The sequence below is a fragment of the Symphalangus syndactylus genome, chromosome 17 (assembly GCF_028878055.3).
Source record: "Symphalangus syndactylus isolate Jambi chromosome 17, NHGRI_mSymSyn1-v2.1_pri, whole genome shotgun sequence".
Lineage (NCBI taxonomy): Eukaryota > Metazoa > Chordata > Mammalia > Primates > Hylobatidae > Symphalangus > Symphalangus syndactylus.
This window is the reverse complement of record NC_072439.2, coordinates 11,571,230-11,581,198: the sequence shown is the minus strand read 5'-3', so window position 1 is coordinate 11,581,198 and position 9,969 is coordinate 11,571,230. Positions and strand designations below refer to the sequence as shown.

At 65.3% G+C, this 9,969-nt stretch overlaps 1 protein-coding gene across 1 annotated transcript; it reads left to right on the top strand.

The window, feature by feature from the left end:
* The first annotated feature begins 306 nt into the window (after positions 1-306).
* On the top strand, positions 307-8,915 carry ABHD17A (abhydrolase domain containing 17A, depalmitoylase). The gene is made up of 5 exons (XM_055247038.2): positions 307-465; positions 4,043-4,612; positions 5,734-5,928; positions 8,196-8,375; positions 8,470-8,915. The coding sequence occupies exons 2-5, from the start codon at positions 4,281-4,283 to the stop codon at positions 8,693-8,695; spliced, it is 933 nt and encodes a 310-aa protein (XP_055103013.1). The 5' UTR covers positions 307-465; positions 4,043-4,280; the 3' UTR covers positions 8,696-8,915.
* Positions 8,916-9,969: the final 1,054 nt, after the last annotated feature.

The window sequence follows — 9,969 nt, the reverse complement described above, 5'->3', positions numbered from 1 at the left end:
TCCAGCCTGGGCGACAGAGCGAGACTCCATCTCATAAAGAATATTTTAAAACATTTCTAAATGTTGATGTCTGAGTTTTTTTGGCATCCCTGTAGATTTTGTTTTCCAGGCGAGAACTTTACTGGCCTCAACCTATTCCGGCTCCCCAAGTGAATGAAACCTAAGTTTGCCCCGCCCACAGACCAGCAGACCACGCCCCTCGACATATCAGCCCCGCCCCCCGACGGCAGCCCCCCGCCCCCAGGACGCTACTCGCGCGGTCTCTCTGTGCCTGCAGACCCCCGCGCGCTCTCGCGTCACTTCCGGGGCGGTAGCGAGAACGAGGCTCACTTCCGCCCGCGGAGGAGCTGCGGCGGTGGCGGTGCAGGAGGCCGGGCCGGGGCGCGGAGGGACAGACGGACGCACGGGCGGGCGGCCGGGAGCCATGGAGCGCGGCCCTGGGGCCCGGGGGCGCGGGCCGGGGTGGTGAGTGCCGGGCAGGGGCGGGGGCGGGCGCGGCCGCGCGGGGTTGCCTCGGTCCCGGCCGCGGGCGTTTGGGGACCCGGGCCGGGCCTCGAGGGCCTGGCAGCCCGGTTGGACGTCCCCGAGACCCCTGCAGTCCCAGGGCTGCCGCGGGTCCTGCCCGAGGAGCCCAGAGCAGGGGCGCGGACCCCGAGTGAACGTCTGTGATTGCGAAAGCCCTGTCCCCATCCATTCAGCCCTCCGGCGTGGGTTGCGCTCCCACCCTCCTGCGGACGCGGCCCCTGCCTTCGGGGAGCGCCCGTCCGAGCCGCGGATTCCGCTCTTTTGCCCCGAAACTGCCCCCAGCCCGACAAACTCTTCGTTCTCTGGCCCCCCATGGCAGCTCCCAGGGGCCCTCCCGAGCCCTGCTTCCCAAGCAGCTCCCAGTCGCTGTTTCCCTTGTCAGGCTTCCTCCTGCCGCCCTGACTCCTGGGCAGGCTTCCCGGCCTCCGCTCGCGTCCGTTCTCCGGGATGCAGCCCTTCTCCTATGTTGTCCGTCGTTTGCTCGGGACTTCTTCGTGGCCCCGCCATTTCTCCCAGGATGAAGTGCAAACTCTCGGGGGCGCGACCTCACCCGTCCCAGGCTCTCTCTTGGGACCCTTCTTCTCACTTCTTGCTCCTGGGGTCTGCTCTAGCCAGGAGCCTGCTATGTCACCTCTGGGGTTTTGCCTCTTCTTGTTCCTCTGTCCCATCCCCTGTCACCTGGCCCGTTTGTCTGCCCTCTGATATGGCCGCGCCTCCCCCCAGGCAGGTTTCCCACCCTGACTGGTTGAGTGAGGTGCAGTCGCCGTCTCCCATATGTAGGTCATCTTCCTGTATTTTGGCTGCTCGGTTGCTTGCTGGTCCTCAGAACACCTCTAGCTTGCAGAGGGGTGCCCAGTTAAGTGCGTGGGAACGGGATTGGTGGGATTCAGGGCGTCAAGGGTGTGTGCCCAGTGAGTGAGGCGTCTGGGTTTGCACTCCCCAGTCCACGCCCATTAGTGACACTAGGGAGGTTCCAGGTACCTGTGGCTGGAGAGGAGACTAGACTTGCCCTTCGCTGTCAAAGCTGGCGGAGCCTGGGGATTCTTTTCCTCCTGTGCTTCCTCCTTAATTCTTTGCTGCCTACCACGTGCCCATTCCTTTAGTGAGTGGCAGGTCATGGTCCTGCACTTACGGAGTTTTTGGTTTGGAGGTGGGGGGAGATCTGGCCGAACGTGTGAAAAATACAAGCTGTGGAAAGAGCGTGGAAGGGGTCCTGTCCCAGCTTCGAGGACTCTGAGAGCGTTGGCAGTGAGGTGCAAAGGGTGGTTGGGATGGGCAAGGCTGTCTAGTGAGGTTGGGGAAGGGAGTTCCCGGCAGAGGAGCAGAGGCAGGAAGGGGCAATGTGGCTTGTCTTGGGGGAGCCAGGGGTGGCAGGGTGTGAGATGAGTGAGTCTGGAGAGGTCGGCCTGAGCCGGAATGCGGACCTGGCAGGCTGTGGGGAGGGCTTTGATCTCTATCCAGGGAATAATGGGAGGCCCCCAGGACACCCCAAGAGGGAAGTGTCTCCATTGCATTTGTGTCGTGAAAGATTGTTTGGCTGCTGGGGGAGAATGTCCTGGGGCAGGTGATCAGCAAGGAGGGAGGCTGTTGCTATGGCTCTGGTGAAAGGTGATGGAGGCAGGGACCGGGCGGTGGCTGATGGGAGACAGGCAGAGCCACCAGGCTGGTGATAGACTGGCTCAGATCCAGTGGATGGAAGGAGGTATCAAGGATAACATCTTTGTTTTTGGCGTGGTTAGTGGGGCCCTGGTCACCTCAGTGTGTCCGTTCGTCTCCGGGGTCTCCAGGGGCCTGCTACTGCCCACTGGGCTCTCAGGACCCAGCTGCATGATGCCACCTAAACTGCAGGGCCCTCCAAGTCCCCAGCACCAGCGGGGCAGCACCGGTAGGACCTGGACCTCTTTGAGAATATGTTGAAAAGCTGACATCAACCTCAACGCTGTGGATGTGGATGTTGGGCCTGATGATTCTTTGGGGTGGGTCTGTCCTGGGCACTGCAGGGTGCTAAGCAGCCTCCACCCAGTCCCCAGTGGTGACACCCAAAACTGTCTCCAGACATTGACAGGTGTCCCCAGGAGGGAGACTCGCCTCCATCTGAGAAGCAGAACCAGCCTGACAGTCCACCTCCCCCCTGAAAAGTGCTTGCATGTGCGATTTGCCTCCCGCCTGGGAGTCTGGGGGCACTGGGATGCCATCCTCGCCCCACCCTGGCTTTCAGAGCTCTCTCCTCTCCTCCTCGTGTGCCCATGAGTCTGGCTCACAGGAACGTGGGTCTCACATCAGGTCCCGAGGGAGCAGGTGTGTTTCTGGGCCTGAGGCTGCTCCTTGGTGGTGAGGGTGTCCCCACGAGCCGTGTCTGGGGCGCCTGCAGCCGCCTGCATGTCCATCTGTGTCCACATCTGCCTTTGAGCCTCATCTTCCTGGCCCCACGGTTTTCTCATGCTGTGACCCAAAAGCCGAGCATTCCAGGGTGTTCTGGTGCTGAAATTGAGCTGTGAGCTTGTCTCCCTCGTCGCTCCAGTCTGAAGGAGAAGCGTGGTTGGTAGACAGACGTCTCAGACCTTTGTGTTTTCTTCACGTCTGTCTGTTGGCAGCTCCTTACACTATTGTGGTTGCTTTAGCAACTTAGTTGTTGTCGACTTAATGCGCTTCATGACGTTCTGCAGCAAGGAAGAAGGTCCGAGTTTCCACTCTGAATCAGGCACCTTCGCTCCCCTCCCCCCTCACTTGACTTCCTGTGGGGTATGTGGTGTCTGCGCTTATAAATGAGAACGCTGAGGCCTCAGGAGGGCAAGTGACTCACCCAAGGACACGGAACCCTAAGTTGGGTGGAGAAGGACTCCCTGACCCCAGCCCACCTCCCCTGCCCCTCAGCAGGCCTGGCCCCAGCACAGAGAAGAGCCATTGTCGCTGCTCTTGGGGCCCTAGGAGCCTGGGATGTATCCTGCCTTTGTTTCTAGAGCCTTTGTTATATTTCCTCCGTCTCCAGACATTGCAGGCCGGTGGGGCCCGGCGCCTGTGCGCGCTCACGTAGTGGGGCCTGTTTGGGTCCCTCGTGGGTTCCTTCAGTCCGAGCTCTGTCCTTGCCTCAGTGGCCCGTCACCCGTAGGGTGGCAGAGATGGGCCGGGGGAGGGAGTGGGCAGCAGTGCGGACTGAGTCCTGGTGCATGGGGTTTCCCTGGTGCTGGAGCCAGGTGTTTCGGGGGGGTGGGCGGGGCTGGGGTCATATCCCTTCATGCCCTGCACGCCATGGCTGTGCTCACGTGGCAAGAGGTGGTGGTCGCCAGCTCAGGGAAGGTGGGGGTTCCTTCCTCCCGTGGAGAGGGGGCTGAATTGGGGTCCCCTGAGCTGTAGGGTGCAGTGCCTGACAGGCCGTGGGGAGGGCCGAGGGGATGGGGACCGACAGGCCCCAGGCCCATGCCGCCTCCCTGGCATGGGTGGATGCCCCGCCTCCCGGGGGTGCCCAGCTGGACTGTGGCACCCCCAAAGGACCCCACATGTCACTGTTCCCCCGCAGGGCTTCCCACGGCACAACATGGAGACCTGTGGTTGCGAGGCTCCCTGGGGCTCAGCTTGGACCGCGATGGGGCTGGGCCCTGGCCTCCTAACGGGGCTGCCGTCTGGGGCGGTAGCTGGGGGGGCGCCCTCCCCCCTGCCCGCGACTCAGAGCACCCCTGCCCCTCCCCTGCCGGGCCAGGCCGGGCAGCGTTGTTGGCGGGGGCCCCGGTGGAGGCCCGGCCCGGGCGGCGCCCGCCATGAACGGGCTGTCGCTGAGTGAGCTCTGCTGCCTCTTCTGCTGCCCGCCCTGCCCCGGCCGCATCGCTGCCAAGCTCGCCTTCCTGCCGCCAGAGGCCACCTACTCCCTGGTGCCTGAGCCCGAGCCGGGGCCTGGTGGGGCCGGGGCCGCCCCCTTGGGGACCCTGCGGGCCTCCTCGGGCGCACCCGGGCGCTGGAAGCTGCACCTGACGGAGCGCGCTGACTTCCAGTACAGCCAGCGCGAGCTGGACACCATCGAGGTCTTCCCCACCAAGAGCGCCCGTGGCAACCGCATCTCCTGCATGTATGTTCGCTGCGTGCCTGGCGCCAGGTGAGCAGCTGTGGCCGCGCCTGGGCTGGGTCACCCTGTTCTTGGGGCTCCCGTTTCTGCCTGGTGTGCTCGGTGTGGTTGGTGGCGCCCCCGAGGGCCCGAGCCTGCCGTGAAGGGCCAGCCAGCCAGCAAGGGTGGTGTCCCTGGCCAGACCGGCCTGGTCCCTGTGGCAATTTTCTCTCGCAGACAAGGACACCAGGCTTAGGGAGGCCATCCCCAGCTGGCATGGGTGGGCAGGCCGGGCAACTCCAACGACCCAGCACCTGGTGGTTGCCTGCTGGGCGAGAGGTGGGGCACAGGGGCCACCCTGGCCTGCGGGTACATCCGCCTTCTCGCCAGGTGGGGTTCTGACCAGATCTGAGTCCAGAGGGCGAGCCTTTACCTTCCGGCTGGGCTGGGCGGGGGCCTGGGGGAACTGGAGGAAGCAGTGCATGGCAGGGCCAGCCTGGCCACCTGCTCCTGGCACCACCTGGGGCAGCTCCCATGCTGGGAAGCAGACAGGCCTTGCAGCACAGCCTTGGGGCTTGGGCAGGGTGGTGGGTCAGGAGGGGCTGCGTGAGTATGAGCAGAGATTGGCCGCATTTGCTTGTGGGGGGCAGGGGTGGGGTCCAGTTGTCCCCCAACAGTGAGGGCACCATTCTGTGAGGGGAGGGCAGATAGCCCTGCCAGCAGCAGCATGGGCTCCCCTGGGAAGGTCCTGAAAGGTGGGCCTGTGCGTTCCATCCCCGGGGGTCCAGGCTCTTCCAGGAGGAAGGGCAGCGAAGCCTGCAGCATCTGAGCACACAGTGCGAGTCTGCCCTGAGAGAGGATGTGACCGATGGTCCCAGTGTCCTGCTTCACAGATGGGAATCCTGTGGCTCCCCGGCTGGCCTCTGTGCAGCCCAGGCTGCCTGTCCCCCTGCCAGCTGTCCTGTCCTCTCCGCATGGGGAACCCTCAGAGTTGGAGCTGTGCTGTCATAGCCTCCCCTCTCCATTCACTGGCTTCGGGCGCCCTTGGGAGGGGAGTAAATGAGGCACTGGGCATGGCTGGCCACCGGGGTGGGCTGTCAGCACGCATCCTCCAGCCCTGCAGCTGGGCGCTGGGAGCGAGGATGTGAACGGCCCTTCTTGGCCTGTCCCAGGTACACGGTCCTCTTCTCGCACGGCAACGCCGTGGACCTGGGCCAGATGAGCAGCTTCTACATTGGCCTGGGCTCCCGCCTGCACTGCAACATCTTCTCCTACGACTACTCTGGCTACGGTGCCAGCTCGGGCAGGCCTTCCGAGAGGAACCTCTATGCCGACATCGACGCCGCCTGGCAGGCCCTGCGCACCAGGTGAGGGTGACCCTGGGGGCAGCTCAGCCTGGGCACACCCAAGAGGGGACCAGGCTGGGGGCCGGGGGGCGGGCTTCCCTGGGAGGAAGGTGGGTGGCCCTGCAGGAGGGGAGCCACAGCGGATGCACAGGGCCAGAGAGCTGGACAGGAGAGCTTGGGTGTGCGGGTGCCGCCTCCACATGGCTGAGGTGTGGCCAGGCAGTCCTCCCACACCCTGGCCTGTGGAGCCAGGCTCCCTGGGAACCCCTGGCCTGAGGACAGGAAGGGGCTGAGCTTGTCACAGGGGCGTGGATGCCACCTAGCGGGAGGGAGTGGGTGGTGTCTGGGGGTCTGTGCACGTGTGGCTGGGAGCCCGTCGGCCGAGGCAGCGCTTGGGACCAAGTGAGGTGAGGCTACTGCATCCAGGTCCCGAGGCCTGGCCCATGAGGCCCTGTGGCTGTGGAGCTTGCACCTGCAGGGTCAGGTGCAGACCCCCAGCACACACCCGAGGTCTGGGCCAGCCTCGATTCCAGATCCAGCGCTCCTAGTCATCCAGGTCCCCAGCCCTGCGCTTGCCTGGGCCCTTCACCGGTGTTTGAGCACCACCCGGGCCAGTGCTGCTTTGGACGAGGAGACCCGGGTGGGCCTCTGGTGGCCTTTCCTGCTCGCCATCCACTGGGGCTGTCTCGTCCTGGCCCTGCCCAGCCCACTGGTCTGACCTGCTTCCGCAAGGACCAGGCACAGCTCTGAGAAGTCAGAGGCCCTGGGGAGGTGGGGTCCTCGTTGCCTTGGTGATATCGCAGGCAGTCCCTGCTGTGGGCCTGGGAGCTGGTCCCCTGGCGCCACCCTGGCTCTGGGGGCCTCCTGGCAGTGTGGGGCGCTGACACCAACCACCACTTCATGCGACTTCCTTGGCCCCTCCTGTCTCTACTTCGGGCCACTGGCAGAGTCACACCCGCCATGGCCAGCTCTGAGCTCTGTCTGCTCGGCCATCTGTCCTGCTGCCACTTTGTCCTGCAGGAACCTAGGCCCAGAGCTGTGAGGGGGAGGCCAGAGCGTGCCCAGGGCCTCCACTGGGGATGTGTCCTGTTTGTTTGAGTGGTGACAGCCAGGTGGCAGCTGGGGGCTCCTGCCTGTAGCAGGTGACAGGGCTGGGCTGGCTCAGCACACTACTGACCATGGCTGCGAGGGAGCAGGCCAGGGAGGCTGAGGCAGAGCTGGGGCCACAGGCACAAGCCAGGCAGCATCCTTTGGGGCATGGATGAGTGGTGAGCTGTGGAGTGCTGCCAGGAGGCTGGGATTCCAGGCCAGGGACGGGGACAGCCCTGCTGGTGGAGTCCGAATGCCAGGCAGAGGGGATGCACACCTGCCCATGCTCCTGCCTTGCAAGAGGGCGTCTGCCTGGGATCAGAGCCTGGAGCCACGTGTGGGGGGAGAGTTGTGGGGTCCCGGCATGGGCAGGGTGGCAGGTGGGTCCCACATGGTTGGGACTGGGCAGGGTGGCAGGTGGGTCCCACATGGTTGGGACTGGGCAGGAGGAGGCCTCGTAACTGGTGCTGGATCAGCTGGGTCAGGGGCCGCACACCAGTGACCTGGGGGTGAGGGTGGCCCTGGGTGGGAGCTGGTGGTGCTGAGGTGGCCGAGGACTTGTCCACTCCCAAGGGAAGGTGCTGGTGGGAGGGGGTGCCACCTCCGCAGCCACCACCTTCGATGCTGACCTGGGTTGCACTGGCATCTCATTGGGCGTGGGGACTCCGAGAGTCCAAAATTGGGTGGAGACATTTGGGGACACAGCTGCCTGAATTTCTCATGGCCAAGGGGGTGGGCAAGGGCTGCAGGGAGGAAGAGTGTCCACTGTCCTGGCCAGTGCACCAGGAATGGCTTTCTAACCCTGGCAGGAAGGCGTGAAGCATTCAGGATGTGGGGGGCACACAGTTCCCAGTGTGCACCTAGGGGTGACCAGGAGGAGGAGAGGCGCCAGGGCCTCCTTCCCCTACCTCCGCCCCAGGGGCACTCCGTAGGCGGGATCCCTGCAGATCCTAGCTAGGAAACGCCAGTGAACGGCAGCGCCAGGGAACGGGGCGGGGCCGCTGGCTTCGCCCACCGCCGCGGTGTTGGGGGGCTGGGGGTGGCCCTCGGGACCGGTCTGGAGCCTGGGCCTGACCCACTGACTTGGCTGAGTGGGGAGACTGGAGGGTCGTATCCGGAGCTGGGCCCTGGGACGCCCGCCGGCGGGAAGGGTGCGCGCGCGTCGGAGGCCGCGGCTGACCCTGCTCCGGCGCCGCCAGGTACGGCATCAGCCCGGACAGCATCATCCTGTACGGGCAGAGTATCGGCACGGTGCCCACCGTGGACCTGGCCTCGCGCTACGAGTGTGCCGCAGTGGTGCTGCACTCGCCACTCACCTCGGGCATGCGCGTCGCCTTCCCCGACACCAAGAAGACCTACTGCTTCGACGCCTTCCCCAAGTGAGCGGCCCGGGTGGGGGCGGGGCGGGGGCGGTGGCGGGGGGGGGGCCCGGGCGGGGCGCGAGGTCTCACCCGCTCCACACCCCTCCCGCAGCATCGAGAAGGTGTCCAAGATCACGTCGCCCGTGCTCATCATCCACGGCACGGAGGACGAGGTGATCGACTTCTCGCACGGGCTGGCGCTGTACGAGCGCTGCCCCAAGGCGGTGGAGCCGCTGTGGGTGGAGGGCGCCGGGCACAACGACATCGAGCTCTACAGCCAGTACCTGGAGCGCCTGCGTCGCTTCATCTCCCAGGAGCTGCCCAGCCAGCGCGCCTAGCGGCGGCCCCAACCGGCCGGACTTCAGCAATAAGGCGGCCCCCGGACCTCACCCCGCGCCGGCCCCCCAGGGGCTGCATGTGGACCCCCGGGCGGCCCAGGGGACCCTGCCTCGACCCAGGGGCTGTGGACCATGTACAGGCAACAGAGCTACGCACTCCTTTCCTTTTGGAAGCAAGAAGAAAATACGTGAAAACGGAAATTAAAGATTTAAAATTTTAGGGCTGCTCTCCTTCCTTTCATGGCTCTGCTCACTCTCTCCAGGGATCAGCAAGCTCGAAAGGGGGCCGGGGTTCCCAGGTTTCGTCCCTGAGTCCCTAGGAGAGATCGGCACGGACCCCCTTATGGGTTTTACTCCTTGCGGAAGCGGGGTGGGTCTCCGTCTAGTCCGGGGAGCCCTTAGGGAGCTGGTTGCCTGGGCGATGATGGGTGAGGGCAGCATTTGAGTCCAGGACCCCTGCCTGCCTCCTGCGGAGGCTGGTGAGCCCTGCCGGGTGGGCGCGATGAGGACGCCAGGCGTGGGGCCCTGCTGCCATCGTGGGACTGCCCCCTCGACAGCTTCTCGTCAGTCCTACTGCAGAGGGGCCAGGACAGCGCACTCTGGGTCCTGAGGTGCCGCGCTTGACGACCCCAGAGCTCGGGCAGGCCGCTTCCTTTGTAGATGGCGATGCTGGGGTCCAACAGAGGGCGGTGGCAGGTGCTTGGGCCCTGAGGCGCTCCCCTGGAAGAGGGAGCCGACCCTGGAGCTGGGATCACGAGAAGAGTTCCTACGATCTCTAGGGCAGAAGCCTTAGGACCGGGAGGACTCGGGAACCGGTGGCCTGTTGTCCACCTTAGGGTTGGGCAGGGTTCGGCCTCTGTCGCGCGACCAGGCGGTGGCGAGGCCGGGACCCCAGGCTGCCTCTAGCTAGCTCTAGTCCGCGGCCCCTTTAAGAGGGGGCGGTGCTTCAGTCCGGGTGCGAGAATGGCGCCGCGTCACGTGCGGGGCCGCAGCACGGACGGAAGCGGAAGTGGCGGCGTGCGTGCGGAAGTGGAGACGGTGGCGGCGGTGGCTGGCGTCAGGGCTGTGGACGAAGAGGCAGCCTCGGTGGTAAGTGGCGGCCGCTGGGACTCAGCCAGGTACCCGTCCGGCTCGGCCCTGCCCCTTTCCGGCCGCTCTCACGCCTTCCCTCGGCCTCGAGTTTCTCGTGGGCGCGTGGGAGCCGCCGCGGGGGCGGGGCTGCGAGGCACCAACCGCCGTTCCATGGTAAGCGGTGCTACGGGACGTTCGGAAGG

Coding starts and splice junctions, on each gene's coding strand:
- ABHD17A (XM_055247038.2), top strand. CDS start 4,281: ATGAACGGGCTGTCGCTGAGTGAGCTCTGCTGCCTCTTCTGCTGCCCG. Junction 5,929..8,195: donor TGGCAGGCCCTGCGCACCAG/GTGAGGGTGACC, acceptor CGGCGCCGCCAG/GTACGGCATCAGCCCGGACA. Junction 8,376..8,469: donor TGCTTCGACGCCTTCCCCAA/GTGAGCGGCCCG, acceptor CCCCTCCCGCAG/CATCGAGAAGGTGTCCAAGA.